The sequence below is a fragment of the Boleophthalmus pectinirostris genome, unplaced genomic scaffold (assembly GCF_026225935.1).
Source record: "Boleophthalmus pectinirostris isolate CB_2022bp ecotype Guang Dong unplaced genomic scaffold, ASM2622593v1 HiC_scaffold_4, whole genome shotgun sequence".
In the NCBI taxonomy this organism is placed as follows: Eukaryota; Metazoa; Chordata; class Actinopteri; order Gobiiformes; family Gobiidae; genus Boleophthalmus; species Boleophthalmus pectinirostris.
The window spans coordinates 41,287,039-41,312,710 of record NW_026571353.1 but is presented as its reverse complement, the minus strand read 5'-3'; the positions used below and the strand labels follow the sequence as shown (position 1 = coordinate 41,312,710).

Below are 25,672 nucleotides of genomic sequence, written 5' to 3'. Positions count from 1 at the left end.
TTCACAGACTGTAGTAAAGTGTATTATTCTCCTGTGGTGCGTTCACAGACTGTAGTAAAGTGTATTATTCTCCTGTGGTGCGTTCACAGACACGCTCTCTGTGGGAAGCTGCAGTGCTCAAACGTTCAGTCCACCACCGTGTTCGGGATCGAGCCGTCGATCATCTCCACGCCCATCGGAGGAACCAAGTGTTTCGGAGTCGACTTCAGACTCGGATCAGACGTCCCAGATCCAGGGATGGTCCAGGAGGGGACCAGGTGTGGGGACAACAAGGTGAGACCGGGACGAGACCGGGACGAGACCAGAGACCGGGACTAGACCAGAGACCGGACCAAGACTAGACCAGGATTAGTAAACGTTCCATTGGAACCAGAAGCTCTTAGTTGTGTTGGTTCGACTTGCATGGCTCAGTCTTTGAGATGACTGGCAGAACCCAGCGGGTCGACCTGAGCACAGAGGATGGGCCCCGGCGCTGCGGCCCTGCACCCTGGTTAAAGGATGTGACGGGGCCCGGGGTCGGGTCTGGACGCCTGGAGGAGGGATTGGGACTGACCCGCTCCGTCTGTACCTCACAGAGGGGCTCGTGGGGAGGCCACTGGGCGAGATGGAACATCTCAGCCTCACTTCCAAGACGTGTGACGTACAGGAGAGAGTCAGTGTTCCTGTGCCAGGTGCAGTGGAACCTGCTGTGTGCAGGAGTCTTGGAGAAACGTCAGTGGGATCAGGGGTTTTCTTTGTAGGTGTGAAAGAATCACACTGGAGTCTGTGATACAAAACTATTTTACTTCCTGGTGCCGACCAAATAATGGAACTACCAAAGTGAAAGTGTCTTTAAATATTTGTGTTTGTTCTTCAGGTTTGCATGAACTTCGAGTGCCGCAACGCGGACGTCCTGAACTACGACTGTGACCCTCAGAACAAATGTAACGGACACGGGGTCAGTCTGAGTACTACTACTACTAACTACTACTACTACTACTACTACTACTACTACTACTAGTACTACTACTACTAGTACTACTACTACTACTACTACTACTACTACTACTACTACTACTAGCTACTACTACTACTACTAGCTACTACTACTACTACTACTAGTACTACTACTACTACTACTACTACTACTACTACTACTACTACTACTACTACTACTAGTACTACTACGACAAGAAATACTACTATTACTTCTAGTACGGCAGTTTACCCTGGTGTCTTGTCCTTTCAGGTTTGTAACAGTAATAAAAACTGTCACTGTGAGTCTGGGTGGGCTCCGCCCTTCTGTGAGTTCAAAGGTTACGGAGGCAGCGTCGACAGCGGCCCCACGTGGAACGGTGAGGAACTGCAGAGGGAAGAACAGAGGAGAGAGGAGCAGAGGATGAGAGGATGAGTGTGTGTGTTTGTTTCAGATAAGGACACGTCGCTGAGGGACGGGCTGCTGGTTTTCTTCTTCTTGGTTTTGCCGCTCGTGGCTCTGGGGGCGTTTGTTTTCGTGCGCAGGAAGGAGCTGCTGAGGCGGGTGGGGCTCGGGCGGAGGAAGAGGTCGCAGGGATACACGTGAGTGACACGGAGACGACAACAAGACAAACGTCCTGTGCTCACGGAGGACGAGGAGCTGCTCACGGTCACTTTGATCTGTTCACTGTTTCCATGTAGAGCCGACGGAGCCGCAGCCAATCAGAGAGGAGCTCCCCCCAGAGCCCCGCCTCCTGCCGTCGCCCGCGGAAACAACAACATCGTCCGGAACGAGGTGAGGCACAATGAACGCAAACGAAGATATTTAGTGTTATTATCAGACGTGGGACCAGGTTGTAGTTTTGCAAGTCTCAAGTCTTTAACCTCAAGTCCAAGTCGAGTCACTGGTCCATAAGTCCAAGTCAAGTCCAAGTCATTTGCTTTAGATTCAAGTCATTTCAAGTCTTTAAACCAAAGTAACAAATATAGCTTTGATTTTTGCAATTTATATGAATTTTAAACTAAAAACTCAAACTAAGAGTCACGGTGTATTTCTATATGAGGATTTATTTAAGAGTTGTACAAATGTTAATTTTTCCTTTTTAAACGAATCATTACGGTCAGAACAGAAAGTCTTCTCGAGTCACAGGGCTCAAGTCCAATTCGAGTTCCAAGTCTTGGTCTAAGTCAAGTCTCAAGTCCTAGAAATAGTGACTCAAGTCTGACTCGAGACCAAGTCACGACTCGCAGGTCCCACCTCTGATTATTGAGAGTTTTAGTGACACGTACCACGATATTTCAGTTATGTTACGTCCTCAGTCTGCCCCAGGGCGGCTGTGGCTACAACATACTGAAGTGAATGAATAAAGTCACATGTAGCAGAGGTGTCAAAAGTGTGGCCCGGGGGCCAAATGTGGTGCTCAGATGAGTTTGTGTCGGCACATTTACTACAAATGTGAAGTAATTCTACTTTTACTACAGTAACAGAACATTTCATTTGCCACATTCACATGAGAACTTATAGCTTATAGCTTATAGCTTAATAATTCATTTGAAATAAAAAAAAACATCATGTAAACGTGATCAACTGTATCAGCCTCAGTCTGTGGCCTCGAGTTTTGAACATATTTCAGTCTGTGGCCGTCAGTGAAAACAGTTTGGACTCAGGTGTAGATCTTTAAAGTGTTTGACATTATTATTATTATAAAACGTGCTGCTGTTTCCTGTTGGACTGACAGGAGCCAGAGGGGGGCGCCGTGGAGCAGGTGAGGGACAGGAGGGTCAGAGGAGCAGAAGAAAAGAGCTCTGTGATCTGGACACTTTTCCTCTGTTGCTCCTCTGAGCTCTGGTCCGGCTTTAGTTTAGATCTGTGCTGATAATTAATTTAATAATTTGTGCCGTAATGGGCCCTGAGATTTGAAAAAGAATCTGTTTTGATTCTATCAGGAGACGGTCAGTCCAGTCGAGTCGAGTCGTGTCTGTGGCTGGTTTCACATCACAACGTTCTGTTGGCCAATATTGTTTCATACGGATGTGGAGCAGCAAAAACTATTGTTCAGCTGCAGATTTTTTTGTAGTTGTAGTTGTAGGTCGAGTCAGTAACAGAAATGATCAGGTTCCATATTTTGAAATTTACCTTTCTGATATTTCATGGCAAAGTCCAGTACAGTAATTAACAGGAGAAACTGTCTCTTGCCTCGTCTGACAGTTTGACAGCGTCACATTCTAAAATTATAATGACCAATGTTCTAATATTTAAAGTTTAAAGTCAGTTTAATCACACATTTCATTACAGAACATTTTTAAAAAGCAAATTGTTTTTATCTTTGGCCCTCGACTCGCTCCTGTGTTTATTTTGTCCCAGAGGTTTTGGGCTCCTCTGTGTCTGACTCACGTCAGGACACGACTCGACCTCAAATCATTTCTCCAAATATTTTCTTTACATTTTAATTTTCTTATTTTCAGTAAAACTCAATGGTAGAAGCGAAATTCCGATGATGATTGAATAAAACCAGATCATTTCCTGTTCCTGTTGATGAGTTAGAACCTGAAATGTGTTGAATGTGATTCTGTAGTGTCAGATCTGTGTCCTCCTCCTCTTCCTCCTGATGATTCTCTGATTCTGTGGTTCTTCTTAAAGTGTTTAAATGTTTGTGTTTTCCCCTCAGCACCAGACTCAGCTGCTGCCTCCACACCCGCAGGTACACCTCACCTGTCACCTCACCTGTCACCTCACCTGTCACCTCACCTGTCGTACATCTCTGTGTTTAAATGAACCACACATATATTTATGTTTTATTTTCTCTCCGAAGGTGGTGGAGACGAACAGAAGTGCTCCGTCCTACTCCAGACCTCCTCCTCCTCCGCTGTAAGACTCACACACACTTTTACAAACATAAACCTGCTCCATGTCCAAGAAAACATGGGTAAAACACGTGTAGGGTAAAGACTGACACAGAGACGTTCTCAACAATTAAAAGAAAATCTACGTCTTGTTCCAGTGAAACGTCTCGTGTGTGTTTATGAAGACCAGACCCGTTTTTATGATTAAACTGTTCAATGTCAGGAATCATTTGTCAGCGTCACAACAAAACTGCTTAAAGATATTTAAAAAAAAATACTCTCATCGACATCGATTCAGCAGCTCACAATATCAAAACTGTATCTCCAAATTTAGCATCACGTAGAGGTGCAACGGTACAAACATCACGGTTCAGTACTTCGGTTTTGAGGTCAAGGTTCAGTTCATTTTCGGTTCAGTTTGGGAACAAAATGCAAAACCATTTTTATTAAACATTTTACAAACAGGGAAACAAAATAAATACAAAGTGCTGCTTGGTAAAACTAATAAGTTAAATAAAATATTCTCAAATAAGCAACAAATGTTTGAAATATTATAAAAAATTAAATCCTTGTAAACAGTAAACAAAACTTTTCAAAAAGTAAAGTTCAGCACGAGCAGTTCCAGCGTCAACTTTTACTCAAGCTTCAAATTTTTGACCAGAAAAAAACAACTTGTCCACAGTGTCTGTAGTAAGAGCAGATCAGCTGCAGGTGAAACGTCTCCAGCGGCTGAAAATTCACTTCCAGGGGAGTGTGAGCGGAGGGAGGCGATAGTGAGGACAACGGCGTGAGGACAGCGGCGTGAGGACAGCGGCGTGAGGACAGCGGCGTGAGGACAGCGGCGTGAGGACAGCGGCGTGAGGACAGCGGCGTGAGGACAGCGGCGTGAGGCACAGCGGCGTGAGGACAGCGGCGTGAGGAGGACAGCGGCGCGTGAGCGGGCGTGGCAGCGGCGTCGGCGTGCAGCGGCGTGAGGGCAGCGGCGTGAGGGCAGCGGCGTGAGGACAGCGGCGTGAGGACAGCGGCGTGAGGGACAGCGGCGTGACGAGTGGAGTTTTATGAGGATTCACATAGTTTGGAGGGACATAGTCAAGTCGGGGGGCAGTTGTTGTGAAGTGCGCTGCAACTCTAAATATAATAAAACTCTAAATATAATAAAACTCTAAATATAATAAAACTCTAAATATAATAAAACTCTAAATATAATAAAACCACAGACGAGTTCCTGGTGAATATTAAAGCGCCGAGCCTCAGTGGAGCTGCACGTGTAGTGGACAAATGTAAACACACAGAAACTGAGAGAACTCACTCGTGCACAGACCAAACCAAACATCCCCCCGTACTCAAACAGTTTGGCACGAATACATGAACAAGAATTTTACATTCACAAATCCACTATCTGCACATATAAAAGACAAAATATAAATTAAACAAACAAAACTCAGAGCACAATTGATCAACTGCAGAGCTCCTTATATAACAGTTTCTACAGTGTTGGACTGTTTAAAGTCATTGCGCCGAATATTTTACAAACCAAAATCTCTACTAGAAATTTCTTTCTTCCTCGTTCTTCTTCTTCTTATTATTATTATTATTATTTTTTTATATATATGTATATTTTTCCCCCTGTTTATGGTCGTACAAACTAAACTAATAAAGTATAAATGTAATAAGGTGAAAAAGTTTAGTATTACGATATATTTCTATATTTTTGCACACCTCTGTTAAATAATGTGTCAGATAAAACAGGTACAGACTCTGAACATTGAACTATTTCTACACAAAACTCAGCAGAAACACACAGAAGAACATCACCCAGAGTTTTCAGATGTTGTGGATGAACAGAAAATGAAACGAGGGAAAAGCGACACACGACCAGTGTTGGGAAGTTTACTTTTAAAATGTAATCCCCTACAGATTACAGATTACACACACCAAAATGTAGTTTGTAACATAATCCATTAAATTACTTAAAGTGAGTAATGTAATCTGAATACTTTGGATTACTTGATTTACTGTAGAGAAACAAAGACGAGGAAATCTTCACATCAGATGTTTTGTCTGATAAAAGAAAATAAAAAGCCCAAACTTTACTGAACCAAATTAAAAATATTATTGATAGAAGAAGAAGAAACACGTCCACACAGCAGGATTTAGACCTGTTTTAGTCCTGGTTTAGTCCTGGTGTAGTCCTGTTTTAGTCCTGGTTTGTCCTGGTGTAGTCCTGGTGTAGTCCTGGTTTTAGACCTGGTTTTAGACTGGTTTAGTCCTGGTTTAGTCCTGGTTTTAGACTGGTTTAGTCCTGGTTTAGACCTGGTTTTAGACTGGTTTAGTCCTGGTTTAGTCCTGGTTTTGTCCTGGTTTAGACTGGTTTAGTCCTGGTTTAGACCTGGTTTTAGACTGGTTTAGTACTGGTTTAGATCTAGTTTAGACCTGCTTTTAGTCCTGGTTTAGTCCTACAAAGTAACTGTAATCTAATTACCACTCACTGAAACAGTAACTGTAACTGAATACAGTTACTCATAATTTGTACTCTGATTACTCCAGTACATGTAATCTGTTACTCCCCAACACTGCACATGACACCACAGACTGTACAGCCGATTAATCGAAAAAGCAGCCCAGATCAATATTCTGATTTATAATGAACAAAATGTCATGACCGACATCTGTTTAAATCTCATAAAAAAGCTCACTTCTCCTTTAACGAGTCTCTAACTGTGGCTCTTGTTTTTCAGGAAGCCCAAACCGACCGCTGCAGCTCAGCCTCTGGTGCCTCTAAGACCCGCCCCCGCTCCTCCTGTTTAACCAATCAGGACCCTGCATCTCCAGCCCTTTAACCAATCAGGACACAGCTTTGGACCTGTTGAACCAATCAGGAGCCTGCAACCACTTAGCCAATGAGGATAAACCAGCCCGTGTTCAGCCAATCAGAACGACTCTTGGGTTCCTGTTTCAACCAATCAGGAAGTTTTTTTTTTTTTTTTTTACTCAACTGTTTAACCAATCAGGATGACTCGCCTCCTCTGGTTTAACCAATGAGGACGCAGCTCTGAACTAGTGTGACCAATCAGGAGCCTTCGTCTGCACTTCTTCAGCCAATAAGAAAACCACTTTGTCTTTTTGTTTTGGACCAATCGGGACGCACGAGTTTGAATCCGTCCAATCGCGTCCCAGATCTGGGGCGGGGTTTGTCCTGTGGAGCCTGCTGATTGGACGACGCGGGCGCAGGTTTCCCCAGGGGGCGGGGTTTGTTCTGTGGAGCCTGCTGATTGGTCGGCATCTGGTTTGGTTTTGGTTGTTTTTTGAATGTATCGTACCACTGTTTTTGTGCTGCTGGGACGCGCCCGTCTCTTTAAACCAGATGCCCCGCCGCAGACGCAGGCGCAGACGTCAGCACGAGACGCTCAAGGACTATTTTATATAAAAATCAGCATAAAAAATGAAAGTTACTGCAGAGTGAAGCGCGGTTTTGTGCAGGATTAAGGTACACAGTGTTCACACTGGTCTGAGCCTCGGTCTAGTCCTGGTTTAGTTCTGGTCTAGTCCTGGTTTAGTTCTGGTCTAGTCCAGGTTTTGGTCTGAACTAGTGCAGGGACTTTCAATTCTTCAGTGGGAGTCGTATCTTTGGGATCAGTTCATTTAGAAAAGCCATTCAAGAGACATTTATTTTTATTTTTATTGTTTTATATTCAACTCCTTTTATCCACTGAACCAGACCGACTGTGTTTGTTGAAGCCGGACGTACACTGACACTTTTCTGGGCCTTTTTGAGTCGATTTTTCACTCGTGCCATTAGGGGTGTAATGATATTGGTGATATCACGATATTGTTGTAGTAAAATTGCCACGATATTGTTGTGGTCTCGTTACAGTATTAAACTCTGAGTCTTTAGGCAAAAATAAGAATTTTCAGTTGCTCCTGTGATGCACATTAAACTACATGGACCATAATCCTTTGCGGTCGTGTCATCGGTCTGTGCGCTCACTGTGGACGCACGAGAGACTTTAAGTCTGAGGTCTAGAAACATTTTGTTTTTGTTGTGACATGAAACAAGAAAAGAGAAAAGGTGACGGACAAACACAGACACAACGCAGCCTGAGGTTCACCTCGAGAAAAACTACAACAGGAGAAGTCACGTGATAAACCCACACGCCGAGAATTTCAGTCAGGCCAAAAAACTCTACGTGAAGCATTTACAACAGCTCAAGAAATAAACAAACACATCACAGAATATAAAGCCAGTGATTTGCATCACTTAAAAAGTTAGTGGATAAACTGGAGCCGAAATATAAAATGCCGTCACATTAGTTTTTTTAGTTCCTACCAGGAATATAATCAAATATAAATGGAGTAATAATGTGTTTAATGCAGCATTGAGCACAGTTGTTTAAGTTTCACAGAAATGAAACTTAAAGCCACATGACTCATTTGCATAAGTCTGATCAAATCAGCTCGCTCCTCATGCTGCTGATGCTTCTGTCGGACTAAAGGACACGACTCAGTGAGGCGCAGACTGCAGTCGCTGTAACGCTCCAACATCAAGAGGAGCAGCTTTGTAGTTTATCAAAGTCAAACTAAAACAGTTTATTTGTTACTTGAATTTTGCACTTCAGCTTCAAAAGATTTTCAAGTTGTTCAAAAAGTCACTGATCTGAAAATGATAATAAATGTTTTACCAAATGATGCTCAAAGTATTTTATAATCTCACTCTTGTTATTATGTAGAAATATCATAACATGAGCCTCCACATCTTATCATGAGCTTTACCACCATATCTCAATAAATATCGTACTGTGAGGTTCAGACTGTGACGATATCGTATCGTGACACTTGATATCGTTACACCTCTACTGTTTTCATGCTTCGTGTAGTAACGTGAGGTAATGAGAACCGATTAATCCCTCACAACCAGCTCCTGATCAACAACCGTACATCGCAGGAATCAAACCTGTTTGAGTCCAGTCGCCTCGTGATGGTTTCTCTCTGTTCAAGTCGTTCAGTTTGAGAACATGAATCATGAGCTGTGAACATTTAAACCCTGAGATTTGGTCGAACGGTTTGAGCTGCGGCTGAGTCAAACCATCCAAAACATGGCACAGTGTACGTCCGGCTTTATGTAAAAAACAGAATAATGCAGCACGTTTGCAAAAAGATCTAAAGATCTTGACATTTCCCTCAGATCGGTCTGTCACGGTAAACACTCTAACGACGCATCGTTCAACACACAACAGACGGAGTGGGATTTTTTGGGGTCAGATGTTCTTGTTTCAGACGACATCACAACATTCTACAGGGCGATAATGTTTAGTTCAGTTTGCTAAAATGAAAGCTGTTCAAATATAAACTTTTGTTGTGATACAAGAAGTTACTGTGGCCAGTCAAATATAGGCTCTGCTCACGTTTACTGGAAAACGTTTGGAAACACGCAGTGAAACTCCCTGTGTAGTTCCCGACTCTGGGCATGTGATAAAGTCGTGGATTCAGAAGCAGCGTCTTCACAACTTGCCAGAAATTTCCACGAGAGACGCGACTCTAATCGTCTAAATGCGTCTTCAGGTCGTAAATGTTGATCTGACAAACAGAACGGAATGCTCCCACGACGTCTCTTTTTCTTTCTTTTTTAAATTAAGTTAGACAAATTATAAAACACAAATTAATAAGCAGTTTATAAAAGGAAAATAGAAAGAAAACAATGACATCTAGAAGAAGAAAAGCAGGACATTTTCTCAGTTTTCTCAGATTTTGTCAGAGTTACTGTCGCCAACAGAACCCAAAAGAAGTCCACATGTTTCCAAACGTTTGCCGTGAACAGAGACGGTTTGTATTGTGAGGATTTTGTCTTTGTACCAGTGAAATACTTTAATTTCAATATTATCGTCTGTATTTTCCTCAGTATTATACATCATACTTCAAACTGTGTTACCGTGACAGAGTTTTGTGTTTCGCTCACTGATTCTGCAGATGTTCTTCAGTCCTTATGATTTCTTTATCTGCGTTCTCTTTCCTCGCTTCCTTCTCCTTGATTCTTCTCCTCGAGGTGAAGAAATCCCGCCCACAAAGGAGACCAAGTGAGGACAGAGGATCTAAACTCCTCACTGAGACTGAGATTTGATTCTTTTCTCTGGCGTCTGCTCCTGAAGCCTCCCTCAGGTTTGCTCCTTCGTTCCGTGGTTTTGTTTGGGACGGGTTTGAAAATGACGGGATTGAAAATGAAAATTCGAGGAGAAGGAATTGAGGAAACAGAAACGAGTCGTGGCCTTTGTCATTTCAGTTTTTCCTCGTAAGCAGCCGTGTTTGTTTTGACTCGGCCCAGGGCTGAGTCTGAATGTTCTTCACCCTTCATAAACTCACACTCTTCAGCGCCCCCTACAGCTCGCTCACTCACAAAACGATTCACGTCACGTGACTCTGGCGTCTGAGTGAGAAAAAAGTCCAATAAACTCCAATAAAACTTGATTCTGTCATAAATAAAGATCAGATCAGACGGTGTTTATTATGGAGAATCATTTGCCCAACTTTTTGAAAGATTTTTGAAAATCAATCTGTACCTAGAATAATTTTTTTTACACTTATCAAAGTAAAGTTCCTTGAGAAATTTTATGAAATTCTCTTGATGTTTACTGGGTCCACCAAGTCTCTGGAGTTTAGTTTCTGCAGAAGATTTAAATCTGAACTGAAACATCTGATTTTCTTTAATAACATCAAAAATAATGAATTTAACCCAATAGTATCAATGAAAGTTAAATATAAACATGGACAATGTGGATCATTTGGTTCAGTTTTTTGTCTCGATCATCATTAGTTTCTGAGATTTGACAAAACTGTCATTTCTTTAGTGTTTCAAGGACCTTGAATAATCAACAGGTCCTGAAGTGTAACAAATGTCTGACCTAAAACACTTTATTTAACTTCAAATGAACAAATTTAGAACTCAAAGCTCAAACTCAAAAAATCTTTAATACACACAGCAAAAACTGGAGGGTTAAAATTTCAGAGTAAAATATTTCAGAATTGTTTTTAATACAAAAAGTGTTATTTTAACTATTAGAAAGTTAAATGAGGATTTGAGTTGGGGTTATTTGCCAGAGTTGATATGGTTGAAGTTAATTCAACTTCCTCTAGTGTTAATTTAACTTCCCTTCATGTTAATTCAACTTTACTTAGAGTGAATTCAACTTCTCTTACTTTTAATTTAACTTCCTCTTGTATTAATTCACCTTTTAGTGTTAATTCAACTTCCCTTAGTGTTAATTTGGCTCCTCCCACCACTTCAGACTCCGGCGAGAGTCGACCAGTTTGAACCAGTTTTGTGCATAATTTCATTTTAAAAATTGTCATATCGTACAAAGTTCTGAAGATAGATGTAAAAATGGTACCAAAAGATTCACAACAGCAACATTTATATTCAACTTTCACTGACACCGTGGACCTAAATGGATTATTTTTTAAATTTATTTGAGAAAAAGTGCCGTTTGGACACTGTTAGGATGGAACTTAAGAGACTTGTTGGACCCAGTAGATTTTATTCAGTTGAGCAAATATTCCACAGATTTTCTTTTATTTGGTTTTGTCACATTTTAAAATTGGGAACAAGTTGAATTTCTGACATTGGGCCAAACGATGCAGCCGAATGTTCATGGACTAATAATAATCGTTTGAGTTTTAGGCTTCGGAAGGTTCTGGAGAGTGTGAGAAGGTTCTGGAGAGTGTGAGAAGGTTCTGGAGAGTGTGTGAAACGTCTTTACGGTGCAGATCTGCAGCTCTATGCAAAAACCCGACTGAAAACGGCAGCTTCTGTGAGCGACGACGACGAGCACAAACGTCCGCTCACGTCCACACGAGTCCAGGTCCAACTAAAGCGCTAAAAAAAACCCCACTGTGTCCAGACCCGCGAACGCCTCGTCACCTGAGGTCACACGACACGAGGCCACGCCCACCGAAGCCACGCCCACCGAGGCCACGCCCACCGCTCTGCAGGGAACGCACTTTTACTTTAGACTTAACCATATTTTATTTATCTCTGAATCGAATCACTATGACACAGAGAAGGTGCAAAGACTTCTGGGAAATGTAGAATCTGTGTCGTTCGTTCATTTGTTTTTCAAAATAAAACCAAAAATAAGAAAACCAAAAAACAACGATTTTCTTCATTATTTGTCTCCAAAACCAAAATGAAAAAACAGATAATGATTTGATTTTTGTTTTTCTGATTTTGTGTTTAAATGAAAAATGGAAAAAACGGATAATGAACTGAACCAGGACTAAACCAGGACTAAACCGTGTTCAGTCCTAGTCTGGTCTCAGTCTCAGTCCTGGTCTCAACCCCGGTCTGGTCCTGGTCTGGTCCCAGTCTGGTCTCGGTCTCAATCACGGTCTTGGTCCTGGTCTGGTCCTGGACCTGGTTTAGTCCTGGTTTAGTTCTTGTTCAGACCTGGTTCAGACCTGGTTTAGACCTGGTTTAGCTCTGGTTTAGTCCTGGTTTGATCCGTTTTTTCCATTTTTCATTTAAACACAAAATTGAAAACTGAAAAAATGAATCATTATTTGTTTTTGTGTTTTTTTTTTTCATTTTGGTTTTGGAGACAAATAATGAAGAAAAAGTTTTTGTTTTTAGTTTTTTTCATTTTCTTATTTTTGGTTTTATTTTGAAAAACTAATGACACACAGATTCTGTCGCTCATTTCAAACCAGTGCAGTAAAACAGGGAGGGTTTAAAGGTTTTAAAGTGACCAGAATTTCAAACTAAAAAACTGAGACATTCACGTTTTTGTGGCGGTCGGTGATGATAAAATTGTGAAACGAAAAAAACTGTTCTGCAGAAACCATTTGTGACGAACGTGAGTCAGTTTAGTCGGGTTTTCTTTGTGTTTTGGTCATTTTTAAAGCACATTTTCTGTATTTTACCAAAACAAAATACAGTTTATGTTTCTCTTTACTTTTAGCAGAATTCAAATTGGTCAAAAATAGAAACACCTGGGACATTTCTTGGGACAAATCTCATCAAATCTTAAAGTCAAACTCGACGACTCAGATCTCTGTGTTTTGATTTACTCTGTTTCACTTTCACTTTGTCTCTGGGTTTTTAAGAAATTTTAAAAAGTATTTTGGTCCCGACTGTGCAAAACTGTACAAATTTGCCTCGTCTAGTTAAGTTTAATGCTGCGCTATGGGATATTCCAAAACCGACAGTCAGAAAAGTTACACAGTGCACCTTTAAATAAATATGAAAGTTGAAAAAAAAAAAAATAATTGTATTAAACCAACTCAAAATTAGACGACCGCTGCCTCAAAACTGCATGATTTGATCAACTATAAATACTATTAGTACATTTAACTAAGGATTTGAATGACACTGATGCCTCTTTCTAATTGGACAGGCGTCCGTCACCTGCTTGTTTCCATGGAGACGTTCGTCACTCTGTCTTTAGAATGTTCCACAGTGTGATTTTAAACAGCTCGACTTTACATTTATTCAATTACAAGTGGTTTTAAAGCTCAAAAATAACAAGAAAAATGTGAAACAAGTCGTTATGACCGTGAGCGGCGTCGCCTCTCCACGGATCTGGCCTGGAACATGCTCTGGTTTGGTCTCCGTGAAGATAGAAATGTGTCCGGTCAAGTGTTAACGGAGGGAAACAGGGTCAGATTTTTGACATTCAAATGTCTCTTATTCAGAAACTAGAGGAACTATTGAAATAAGTAAAGTATCAGAATGTAGGAAAGAGTTACACTCCAACAGGGTCAAGTTAAACCTGTGAGATTCTTTCAAGTTCAAGACAAAAAATGTAAAAACTCATGTCGGTAACGGAGGGAATGAAATATGCAGCACTTTTTGGTCAATAAATCCAAACAGTGATAACTCTTGGTTCTCACTTACATATCCTTAACAAACTGGTTTGAATATTTGCTTCATATAGTTTTCTACCATATGGTACAAGATTAGGTTGAAAAACCTCTGACTTTTTGACTCATGAGATTTTTTATTAAGAAAGTTCATGGTAACGGAGGGAAAAGTAACGGAGGGAAAATTGTACAAACAAGTAGAAGGTGCAGGATTTTACATCATTTGTCACTTTTTTCTTCTGAAAACTTTAATATTACTTCAAAATGAAAGGAAACTATTTCTATAAAATATGTCAGTCCTTCCAAGAACATTTTTATCATTTTAAATACTTTTTCTATTTTAAATCATGTCCCTTCATCAACAGTTCAAAGATGGAATAACACAAGATATGATGAAATACAAATCCATTTATTTACATGATTTTCAGGTCTTTGAAATTTGGGAAATAATTTTTGTTCCATGTTTCATTCATGGTCTGTTTAAAACAGATGGAACTTTAGAACCAAAAATGGTCCAGAAAAAAGGTCAACAGTTTGATAAACTCGAGTACATATGTATCTGTTCAATACACTTTTATATCAGATGAATTCACTTGAGTTTTTGGCCTTGATGTTTACTTCTGCTTGACCGGGCCCAGCTGTTTAATGCTGTACTGTGGAACATTCCGAACAAACCAATAACATCTCCACACACAGAGAAAAGCTTTAAAACAGATTTAGCGACAACAGCAGGAAAATAAAACGATCGCTCCGTAAACCAGCAGAGTTTGTTTGAGAAACTTAAAAACTCTGAAACGTCTCGTGTTTATCTGAAACTTCGGGGCAGATCCTGCGACGTCAAGTGTTAAAAGTGTTTTGAGTTTTCGTGGATCCTGAGAGTCTAAACTCAGGGCCCAACTAAACCTGTGTGTAAATCCTTTTTCTACGTCACGAGTGGTTTTGTACGGAGGCAGTTCTGTCGTCTCGCCTCCAGGGGGCAGCGGAGACGAGAGACTTCAGCGTGGGGACGATAAAAGGACTTTTTTTTTTCTGCTCTGTTAATATTTAATGAAATGATTGCAGTGAATTGTAATAAAGGTCAAATAAGAATGTGTTTAAAACCTCTGTGTCTCTGTGTTCATTTATTTGATTTTTTTTGTTAATAAATTTTTTCCAGAGGTGGTTAAAAAAGAAGTAAAACGTAGAAACCCAAATAATTTCTTAAATATTTGCCACTTTCTGCTCAAAACTTTTTTTTTATTGCAGATTTTCAGATACAAACAAAAACAGCACCTCAAAAAATTTAACAGTTCACATGAAAATACAACAAACAGTGAATAAAATTAAAATCACATTTAAAATTTCAAAGCTCTAAGATAAAGGAATAAATTTAAATAATTTCAAAAGGACAAAAGAAAACCAGCTCTTTTCTCAGTTTGTTTCTAATGAGTGAACAAAAAGTTTCAGGTCATTATTTAAGTCTGTGTTGTTTGGTTTAATCTAAAACAACAACAACACACATTTATGAATAAAATGTTTACCTAAGATCAATAAATTGTTGATACCAAATTCTTTTCTTTTATCATCTGTTAATACAGAACAAAGAAATGTTAAATTTAACTTTAAAACAAACATAAACAAAGAAACATAAAATAAATGAAATTAAAATAATAATAATAAATAAAATTAAAAAAAATACATAAAAAAATAAATAAAAATCCGTGTTTAATCCGTGAATGAAGCTAAAATATGAGTCGTGTTTTATTCCCACAGGTTTGATTCTTGCGCCATCTGGTGGTGAAAAAAAACACGACTTAAACTTAGTTTATTTAAAAAAAAAAAAGATAAAATATTACACAAACTTGCCATTGTGTTTGCTGAAATAACAAACAAACAAATAAATTAAAGAATAAAAGAAACTCTTCTCTGTTTAAAAAAAACAAATTCACACAAATCATTTCACTTTTCTACCAGCAGATGGCGCCACAGACCGTTATAATCACAAGAAAATATTCAGGGTGAAGAACAAACTAATAAATCATGTTTTTCTTCAGTGATTTAAGACTTTACCGCTTGAATCCAGAAATGTAAATAAACCAGTAAAACTGCGTGTTATTTCTTTAGTATTTGGAGAGAAGTTACACGTGAATACTCGTTTAAAACCCGCTGAAGTGTTTTTGTTTGTATTATTTATCAGTCTGAGTTGTGTTCGTGGTCCCGGTTCTCCTGCAGCACAGATCCGTGTCCCGGAGCCGGACCCCGGGCCTCGCTGGTCTCTGTAGCCGCTTTAGAGCGCGTCCCGTCGGCGTGAGTGCGCAGCCCCTTCGATAGCTCAGTTGGTAGAGCGGAGGACTGTAGAGGAACATGGCGGACATCCTTAGGTCGCTGGTTCGAATCCGGCTCGAAGGAGGTGAACGTTTTGATTTTCGTGACTCTTAAACCGAGTTTACACTGCGCGATTTTTCACCCTTTTTGAGCCGATTTTTCCCTCGTGCGACTGTTTTTCGGATCGGGCCGAGTTTCGTCTTAATCGTGCGTCGTGCTTCGTGTCGTTAAATCCTGTTGAGTTGAATTGGTTTGATACTGGATACTGACAGTGTCGGGGAGTAACAGATTACAAGTACTGGAGTTACGTAATCAGAGTACAAATGATGAGTAACTGTATTCAGTTACAGTTACTGTTTCAGTGAGTGGTAATTAGATTACAGTTACTTTGTTAAAATAAATGGATTTTCCTGTTTCACATTTTGGACTAAATCCCTTTTTGGTTTTTTTTTCCCCGGTAATTCCACTCATTGCCGGACACTAAACCAGGTCTAAAACCAGGTCTAAAACCAGGTCTAAACTAGGTCTAAACCCGGTCTAAACCCGGTCTAAACCCGGTCTAAAACCCGGTCTAAAACCAGGTCTAAACTAGGACTAAACCAGGTCTAAACCAGGTCTAAAACCAGGTCTAAACGAGGACTAAACCAGGACTAAACCAGGTCTAAACCAGGTCTAAAACCAGGTCTAAACTAGGTCTAAACCCGGTCTAAACCCGGTCTAAACCCGGTCTAAACCCGGTCTAAAACCAGGTCTAAACTAGGACTAAACCAGGACTAAACCAGGTCTAAACCAGGTCTAAAACCAGGTCTAAACCAGGTCTAAACCCGGTCTAAAACCAGGTCTAAACTAGGACTAAACCAGGTCTAAACCAGGTCTAAAACCAGGTCTAAACTAGGTCTAAACCAGGTCTAAACCAGGTCTAAACCAGGTCTAAAGCAGGTCTAAACCAGGTCTAAAGCAGGTATAAACCCGGTCTAAACCCGGTCTAAAACCAGGTCTAAACTAGGACTAAACCAGGTCTAAACCAGGTCTAAAACCAGGTCTAAACTAGGTCTAAACCAGGTCTAAAGCAGGTCTAAACTAGGTCTAAACCAGGTCTAAACCAGGTCTAAACCAGGTCCAAACTATGTCTCAAACAGGATTTAACAGGACTAAATCCTGCTGTGTGGACGTGTTTCTTCTTCTTCTATCAATAATATTTTTAATTCGGGTTCAGTAAAGTTTGGGCTTTTTATTTTCTTTTATCAGACAAAACTTCTTATGTTACGATTTCCTCGTCTTTGGATTACTTAATTTGTTGTAGAGAAACAAAGTAATCAGATTACATTACTCACTTTGAGTAACTTCATGGATTCTGTTACAAACTACATTTTGGTGAGTGTAATCTGTAATCTGTAGAGGAATATGTTTTAAAAATAACTTCCCAACACTGATCAGAACATGAGTTGAGTTTGTTGTGTGACTCATGCGTCTCGTCGTTGTTTCCTTTAAGTTTTGTTCTTTCTTCTCTTGATAGTTTTGGATAAATTGTTCATGTTAGAAAGTTTATTCTTTGTGGAGTTTGTTGGTTGAAGATTTAAACGACATCGTGACTCTTCCAGACGCTGCAGCCTGAGACAAAACCCACCTGAGAACTGGACTGTTTTGTCAATATTTAATCCTCATCTCATCATATTTTATCATAAAGAAACAGACAAAAAAAGTTCAAATGTTGGATTTATTCACAAAACTTTTCAATAAGAGTTTAGAACATTTTCCTGGAGCTGTGATGTAAAAGTACAAAGTCTGACTCTGATATGATTTGAAAATATCAAATGAAACTTCTTTTTGTGTTTTTGAGTCGTTGTATTTTCTAGTTCCTCCTTTTTCCTCCTGTTTCAGTAAAAAACCTGCGTCGCTCTGAGACGAGTTCAGTTTTTGTCCTAGTTTAGTCCAGTTTTAGTCCAGTTTTAATCCTGGTTTAGTCCCAGTTTTAGTCCAGTTTTAATCCTGTTTTAGTCCAGTTTTTAGTCCTGTTTTAGTCCTAGTTTAGTCCAGTTTTTATCCTGGTTTAGTCCTAGTTTTAGTCCAGTTTTAGTCCTAGTTTAGTCCAGTTTTAGTCCAGTTTTAGTCCTAGTTTAGTCCAGTTTTAGTCTAATTTTAGTCCTGTTTTAGTCCAGTTTTAGTCCTAGTTTAGTCCTGTTTTAGTCCAGTTTTTAGTCCAGTTTTTAGTCTAGTTTTATTCCAGTTTTAATCCAGTTTTAGACCTGTTTTAGTCCTAGTTTAGTCCAGTTTTTAGATCTGTTTTAGTCCAGTTTTAATCCTGTTTTAGTCCTGTTTTAGTCCAGTTTTAGTCCTAGTTTTAGTCCAGTTTTAGTCCTAGTTTAGTCCAGTTTTAGTCTAGTTTTAGTCCTGTTTTAGTCCAGTTTTAATCCTGGTTTAGTCCTGTTTTAGTCCAGTTTTAGTCCAGTTTTTAGACCTGGTTTAGTCCAGTTTTAGTCCAGTTTCAGTCCAGTTTTAAAGTTTTGGCTTTTCTGACATTAAATGAAGATGTAAAACAATGTAAACTGGAGATGTTTAGAAACAAACAGAGGAGACAGAGGAAGAGGAGGAGATGAGGAGGAAGAGGAGGAGGAGATGAGGAGGAAGAGGAGGAAGAGGAGGAGGAAGAGGAGGAGGAGGAGGAGGAGATGAGGAGATGAGGAGGAGGAGGAGATGAGGAGGAAGAGGAGGAAGAGGAGGAAGAGGAGGAGGAGAGGAGGGAGATGAGGAGGAGGAGGAGATGAAGAGAAGAGGAGAGGAGGAGCTGAGGAGGAGGAGACATTAACATCCGCTGAGCTGTGTGAGGACGCTGAACTTGACGAGCTCGTTACACTCTGGTCCACAGTCCAAGGGCCACACCTGGACCTGAGCCTCAGAGTCCAGAGGGAAACGGAACCTGCAGGAGACCAGAGGCACACGTGAAGAAACACGGACTCAGAAGTGCTCCAAACGCTCTGTTCCACCTCGTGATGTCATGAAGAGGTCGTTTTCAGCCACATTTTGTATTTAGTTCAGTAAAGATCAGCAATTCCAGGGCTGAAATGATCCAAATGAAGCTGTGTGGAGTTTAAAAACACAGTGGAGCACTTCCTGTATCACCACATGATGACATCACAAGGTGGAACGAGGTGTTTTCAGTTTGAGACACTGATACGGTAAAGCAGGAGAATCCCAGTCCAGGTCCAGTCCTGGTCCAGTCCTGGTCCAGTCCTGGTCCAGTCCTGGTCCAGTCCTGGTTGAGTCCTGGTCTAGTGCTGGTTGAGTCCTGGTCTAGCCCTGGTCGAGTCTTGGTTTTTAGTCCTGGTTGAGTCCTGGTCAAGTCCTGGTTGAGTCCTAGTGGAGTCCTGGTCTAGTCCTGGTCTAGTCCTGGTCCAGTCCTGGTCTAGTCCTGGTCCAGTCCTGGTCTAGTCCTGGTCCAGTCCTGGTCCAGTCCTGGTTGAGTCCTGGTCAAGTCCTGGTCTAGTCCTGGTTCAGTCCTGGTCTAGTCCTGGTCTAGTCCTGGTCTAGTCCTGGTCGAGTCCTGGTCGAGTCCTGGTCGAGTCCTGGTCGAGTCCTGGTTCAGTCCTGGTTCAGTCCTGGTCTAGTCCTGGTCCAGTCCTGGTCCAGTCCTGGTTCAGTCCTGGTTCAGTCCTGGTCCAGTCCTGGTCTAGTCCTGGTCCAGTCCTGGTCCAGTCCTGGTCCAGTCCTGGTCCAGTCCTGGTCCAGTCCTGGTCCAGTCCTGGTTAGTCCTGGTCTAGTCCTGGTCCAGTCCTGGTCTAGTCCTGGTCTAGTCCTGGTAGTCCTGGTCTAGTCCTGGTCCAGTCCTGGTCTAGTCCTGGTCCAGTCCTGGTCCAGTCCTGGTCCAGTCCTGGTCCAGTCCTGGTCCAGTCCTGGTCTAGTCCTGGTCTAGTCCTGGTCCAGTCCTGGTCTAGTCCTGGTCTAGTCCTGGTCTAGTCCTGGTCCAGTCCTGGTTCAGTCCTGTCTAGTCCTGGTCTAGTCCTGGTCCTGAGTCCTGGTCTAGTCCTGGTCCAGTCCTGGTCTAGTCCTGGTCTAGTCCTGGTCTAGTCCTGGTCTAGTCCTGGTTAGTCCTGGTCCAGTCCTGGTCTAGTCCTGGTAGTCCTGGTCCCAGTCCTGGTCCAGTCCTGGTCCAGTCCTGGTCCAGTCCTGGTTAGTCCTGGTCTAGTCCTGGTCCAGTCCTGGTCTAGTCCTGGTCTAGTCCTGGTCCAGTCCTGGTCTAGTCCTGGTTCAGTCCTGGTTTAGTCCTGGTTTAGTCCTGGTTTAGTCCTGGTCTAGTCCTGGTCTAGTCCTGGTCCAGTCCTGGTCTAGTCCTGGTCCAGTCCTGGTCCAGTCCTGGTCCAGTCCTGGTCTAGTCCTGGTCTAGTCCTGGTCCTAGTCCTGGTCCAGTCCTGGTTCAGTCCTGGTCTAGTCCTGGTCTAGTCCTGGTTTAGTCCTGGTCTAGTCCTGGTCCTGGTCTAGTCCTGGTCTAGTCCTGGTCTAGTCCTGGTAGTCCTGGTCCAGTCCTGGTCCAGTCCTGGTCCAGTCCTGGTCCAGTCCTGGTCCAGACTCACCTGTAGTTCTGGTTGTGGACCACCTCGAGGCCGGAGGAGCCTGAGATCAGGTACTGCTGGTTCTTCTGCAGGTCCACAGAGCTACAGGTGGTTTTCTTTATGAAGTCCACCTCAGACCCTCCACTCACCGAGCCGAAGTCTGAAGCACCAAGCACCAAGCACCAAGCACCAAGCACCAAGCACCAAGCACCAAGCACCAAGCACCAAGGGAGAGGAAATGGCAAAGTACGTGAAAAAACACTCCACGGTTCACAGGTTTAACTGTAAATAAGTGTGAAATATTCTGAAGAACAGACAAAAAGACGATGGAAGATTTTGATTTTAAATTTCATAAACTCACAACGAAAAAACTTGTCCAAATCAAATATAACTTTTCTCAAGCTAATTTATACTTAGTCACAAAAACCCCGGACCAACCGCAGAATCTGCACCAGCATGAGTCAGCGCTAGTGCAGCCGCTGCAGCTCACGGAGGAGGACTGCAGGATCTGAGCTTCACGTGAGGAAGAGACACAAACTGAGAATAAAAACACAAACGCAGGACGAGTCTAAAGGACTAAACCAGGACTAAACCAGGACTAAACCAAGATGAAAACCAGGACTAAACCAGGACTAAACCAGGACTAAACCAGGACTAAACCAGGACTAAACCAGGACAAAACCAGGACGAAACCAGGACTAAACCAGGACTAAAACCAGGACTAAACCAGGACTAAACCAGGACGAAACCAGGACTAAACTAAGACGAAACCAGGACTAAACCAGGACTAAACCAGGACTAAACCAGGACTAAACCAGGACAAAACCAGGACTAAACCAGGACTAAACCAGGACTAAACCAGGACGAAACCAGGACTAAACTAAGACGAAACCAGGACTAAACCAGGACGAAACCAGGACTAAACTAAGACAAAACCAGGACTAAACCAGGACTAAACCAGGACTAAACCAGGACTAAACCAGGACTAAACCAGGACTAAACCAGGACTAAACCAGGACTAAACCAGGACTAAACCAGGACTAAACCAGGACTAAACCAAGACGAAACCAGGACTAAACCAGGACTAAACCAGGACTAAACCAGGACAAAACCAGGACTAAACCAGGACTAAACCAGGACTAAACCAGGAATAAACCAGGACTAAAACAGGACTAAAACAGGGCTAAAACAGGACTAAACCAGGACGAAACCAGGACTAAACCAAGACTAAACCAGGACTAAACCAAGATGAAAACAGGACTAAACCAAGACGAAACCAGGAATAAACCAGGACTAAAACAGGACGAAACCAGGACTAAAACAGGGCTAAAACAGGACTAAACCAGGACTAAAACCAATGAAAACCAGGACTAAACCAGGACCAAACCAGGACTAAACCAGGACTAAAACAGGACTAAACCAGGACTAAAACAGGGCTAAAACAGGACTAAACCAGGACTAAACCAAGATGAAACCAGGACTAAACCAGGACCAAACCAGGAATAAACCAGGACTAAAACAGGGCTAAACTAGGACTGAACAAGGACTAAACTGGGACTAAACCAGGATGTGTCTCTGTCTGCAGTAGAAGATTCTGGAGACATAGGTTCAGGTTCAGGTTCAGGTTCAGTTTGTGACTCGGCCACATTCGGTTCCTCCAAAGTGAAACCACTGATTTGAGTTGAGGGTGAAACGGACTAAAGAAACTCCTTAAACACGAGTAACAACATGAGTGAAACGTGCCAGGTCAGACCAGAGCCGTACGACCCGGGACACTCACCTCCTTCACTCTTGATGACCTCCTCTACGGTGGCTCTGTGGGTCAAAAAGTCTCCCTCTGACACCAGGTCGGTCACCGTCACTTTGTACGCTGTAAACACACCAGACGCATCAGAGGGAGAAGGAGATTTAACTTTTCCTGTAGTGGCTGAACGCCGTAAAATACCAAATAATAGACGAGTTTCAATGCACCGCTGGGTCTCCTTTAAAGGTTGTATGGAGGATTTTTTTTTTTTTTTCAAATTGTCAGTGAAAGTTTAAAATACCATTACAGAGACGCAGCAGCTTTGGAATTATGATGACCAAAAAAAAAAAAAGAATGAAAATCCATCAACTGTGGACGTGTTGAGGCCAGATAAACTTCAGCCAATAGAAAACAAGGCTCCCTCTTTTTCTATTGGCTGTTAGGTTGTCAATCAAACTCCCTAGGTTTCTATTGTAACTGACGGGATTATGTGGTTTAAGCAGCGGTTCTTAGAGGCTTTTTCAAACTGTCGCTTCCTCACAATTTGCACAAAGTTTGTCGCGACGGCGGACGAGAATCCACGACCAGTTCACCGCAAAAGAAAGTCGGTTTTTGGGGTCGCTGAAAGAAGAAGAGAAGAGGAAAAGTACAAACTAAGGTGATTCTTGGAGATTCCTTCCAGCAACGGCGCGACTGAAACAGACGAAGGGTCTAAAAACTGACGCGTCGGTCGATAAAATATTTCTAGACAGGAAACTTCAACAGTGATTCTGAACACGTACGGATGTAAACAAGTGTGACTCTAGAGTAAAGCGGCGGGAGGAGCTGTTTCTACTGAGGGAGAAACATCTAAAAAAACTGAAAAAGGACGGTCGCTGTATTTCTCTTCCCTTAAAAAATCTTCTATACAACCTTTAAAGTCCGGATGCAGGTGCATGTTTTGATAAATAAAAGCTGATTCCAAATAAACGCTGAGTCTGTATAGAAAGTCGCCCAGCGGTGGTTCTACTGCTGCCGAGGAGCTGCTCAAACTCCCATTTTCAGTTTTTTTTTTTTTTTTTTAATTTAACCAAGATCTGATGCAGCGACACACAGAGAGTCTGATGTTTACAGCGACAGGAGCAGTTTGACTTCAGGTCAGTCCTGCCCACACCAGTCTGGTCGTGTGACTCGGAGTGGATAGACTCGATTCTCTGCTGCGTCTGATCAGCCTCAGCTTTACTGAAAAAGTGCAGGAGCAGACATTGCTGTGAAATCCTGATTTCGAAGTGACGTAAAAAAGAAAGACAGAGCAACACAACAGGCAGAAAACTGAAGCAGTTTTGAGGAGTTTTAGTAAAATGACTTGAGTTTGGTGATTTGGAGGGAGCAGTGATGTGATCGTAGCTGCTGTGATGTCAGAGGAAAGTCATGACGAAGGGTCGAGGAAAGTCAGAGAATGAGACGACAGGAGTCACCAGAGCATCGTATAAAAACTGTAAATTATACTCAGACTGGTTAAAAGAATTTGAGGACCAGATTTGCTCAGTTTTGCTGAGCAAGATTTTTGTGAGGAAGGAATTAATCTCCTGCCCCAGTCGGCAATTTGGGGCAGGAGATTAATTCCTTCCTCACAAAAATCTTGCTTGATGTGGTACAACCACATCTCTGTCTGTCTGACCCAGGGCAGCTGTGGCTACAGTCACAGTTTACACTGATAAAAGGCTCTGTGTGGACGCTGTTTTAAGGCGTCCACACGGTGCTGGATCAGATCTGTACGAACATGAATTCATGGGACCTGGAGGCTCCAGATCGTCCGTCTCTGGAGCCGTTTTCCATCAGATTAGTGTGAACGAACACACACTCACATACACACTAGTGTGAACGGGGCCTTAGTACCACAGCGATGATTTACCCTTTTTTCAATTTCAATTTCACCATATTGAATCAATTTGATATATATCGTATCGAATCACATTGAATCGAAAGTTCCCTGTATTAAAACATATCGTATCGTGGCCTGTGTATCGAGGTTTGTATCATATCAACAACGTCTGAATGACACCAGCCCTGGTCTTTGTGTTTATTTCAACTGATGTCGTCCTCATGCCTCTGTTGTGTGTGCACACATGAGCACGGCAGTGTGTGTGTGTGTCTGTGTGTGTGTGATTGTGTGACTTGTTCTTGTGTGTGTTTTGTGAGGACCTCCTGTACTGTGTGCTACATCTGTGTGTTTGTGTGTGTGTGTTTGTGTGTATGTTGTGTGTGTGTGTGTGTGTTTGTTGTGTGTATGTTTGTGTGTGTTTGTTTGTGTGTGTGTGTTTGTGTGTGTTTGTGTAATCTGTGCAGTACCGTATTTGACCTTCGAGTTGCAGATTTCCTGGTTGAGTTTCGCCTCAGTGACGGACGAGTCCACAGTCCCTCTGAAGCTCGAGCAGACCGCTGAAAAACACACACACACACAGACACACACACACACACACACAAACACAAACACACACACACATACGTTCTGACGTCTCATTCTTAACACGAGTCTTAAAAAAGTCTTAAACACGTGACCTCCTGTAGTTTTTCTGCAGGAAGTCAGAGGTCAGAGGTCAGAGGTCAGACTCACCGGTGACGCACTGGCACTGGTCAAACTGACAGAGTCTGTGGATCTTCTGCTCCTGGTCAGACACCAGTTTAGTGCATTTGGTCGCTGCAAAACACAACAACACGACGTCTGTAGGTCAAACTTCAGGGAGTCTCAGTCTACTACAACTGGACAATAAAGTTTTCTTTTTGTTTTGTTTCTTAATCCAGACATTTGTAACGGTCACAGATTCGAGGACAACAGCCGATCCAAGACAATCAGCTCAAACATTTGAATCCAAATCCATTTTCATGAGATTTTAATAAGAAAAACATAAAATGTGAAGAGTCAATAAGAGGAAAACACTAAGCGATTTTAATATTTGCCAGCAGAGGGCGCTGGTCCCGCTGTGAGCTTTGTCCTCAGTCCTGGTTTTTACCTCGGTCCCAATTTTTACCTCAGTCTCAGGTTTTACTTTGGTCCTGGTTTTTACCTCAGTCCCGGTTTTTACCTTGGTCCTGCTCCTCGTACACAGTGAAGAGAGTGTCACTGGCTCCGCCCACAACAAACGCCGTTCTGATCCGGAACCCGACACAGATGAACCGTTCTGAGGGCACCTGGAGAACAACATGGACCATATGATCACTCCTCTGCACCTGTCTGCACCTGTCTGTTCCTGTCTGCACCTGGCTGCTCCTGTCTGTACCTGTAAACTCACGGTGTAGAATTTGGTGTAAACTCACGGTGTTGGTGTAAACTCTCAATGTTTGATGTGAATTCACAGTGTAAACTCACGGTGTTCAGTGTAAACTCTCGGTGTCGGTGTAAACTCTCGGTGTCGGTGTAAACTCTCGGTGTCGGTGTAAACTCTCGGTGTTC

General features: G+C 42.1%; 2 protein-coding genes and 1 non-coding gene across 3 annotated transcripts in view; 2 read left to right on the top strand and 1 right to left on the bottom strand.

Moving 5' to 3' along the window:
• Nucleotides 1-9,720, top strand: part of LOC110159193 (disintegrin and metalloproteinase domain-containing protein 9) — a 58,052-nt gene extending 48,332 nt beyond the window's left edge. The window contains 8 exon segments of the mRNA XM_055161876.1: nucleotides 90-273; nucleotides 857-937; nucleotides 1,229-1,334; nucleotides 1,410-1,557; nucleotides 1,657-1,750; nucleotides 3,624-3,656; nucleotides 3,768-3,823; nucleotides 6,537-9,720. Coding sequence (XP_055017851.1) covers nucleotides 90-273; nucleotides 857-937; nucleotides 1,229-1,334; nucleotides 1,410-1,557; nucleotides 1,657-1,750; nucleotides 3,624-3,656; nucleotides 3,768-3,823; nucleotides 6,537-6,606 — 772 coding nt within the window. The 3' untranslated portion in view covers nucleotides 6,607-9,720.
• Nucleotides 9,721-15,944: 6,224 nt separating this feature from the next.
• On the top strand, nucleotides 15,945-16,032 carry trnay-gua (transfer RNA tyrosine (anticodon GUA)). Its single transcript is given in 2 exon segments — nucleotides 15,945-15,981; nucleotides 15,997-16,032. It is a non-coding gene; the product is annotated as a tRNA-Tyr (tRNA).
• A 1,823-nt stretch (nucleotides 16,033-17,855) lies between these two features.
• The window catches only part of c5 (complement component 5), a 62,099-nt gene continuing 54,282 nt past the window's right edge, over nucleotides 17,856-25,672 (bottom strand). Inside the window, 8 exon segments of the mRNA XM_055161874.1 lie at nucleotides 17,856-17,960; nucleotides 18,195-18,614; nucleotides 18,734-18,865; nucleotides 20,517-20,655; nucleotides 22,276-22,365; nucleotides 24,571-24,660; nucleotides 24,836-24,919; nucleotides 25,305-25,410. Of these exon segments, the coding sequence (XP_055017849.1) occupies nucleotides 18,751-18,865; nucleotides 20,517-20,655; nucleotides 22,276-22,365; nucleotides 24,571-24,660; nucleotides 24,836-24,919; nucleotides 25,305-25,410 (624 nt within the window). The 3' untranslated portion in view covers nucleotides 17,856-17,960; nucleotides 18,195-18,614; nucleotides 18,734-18,750.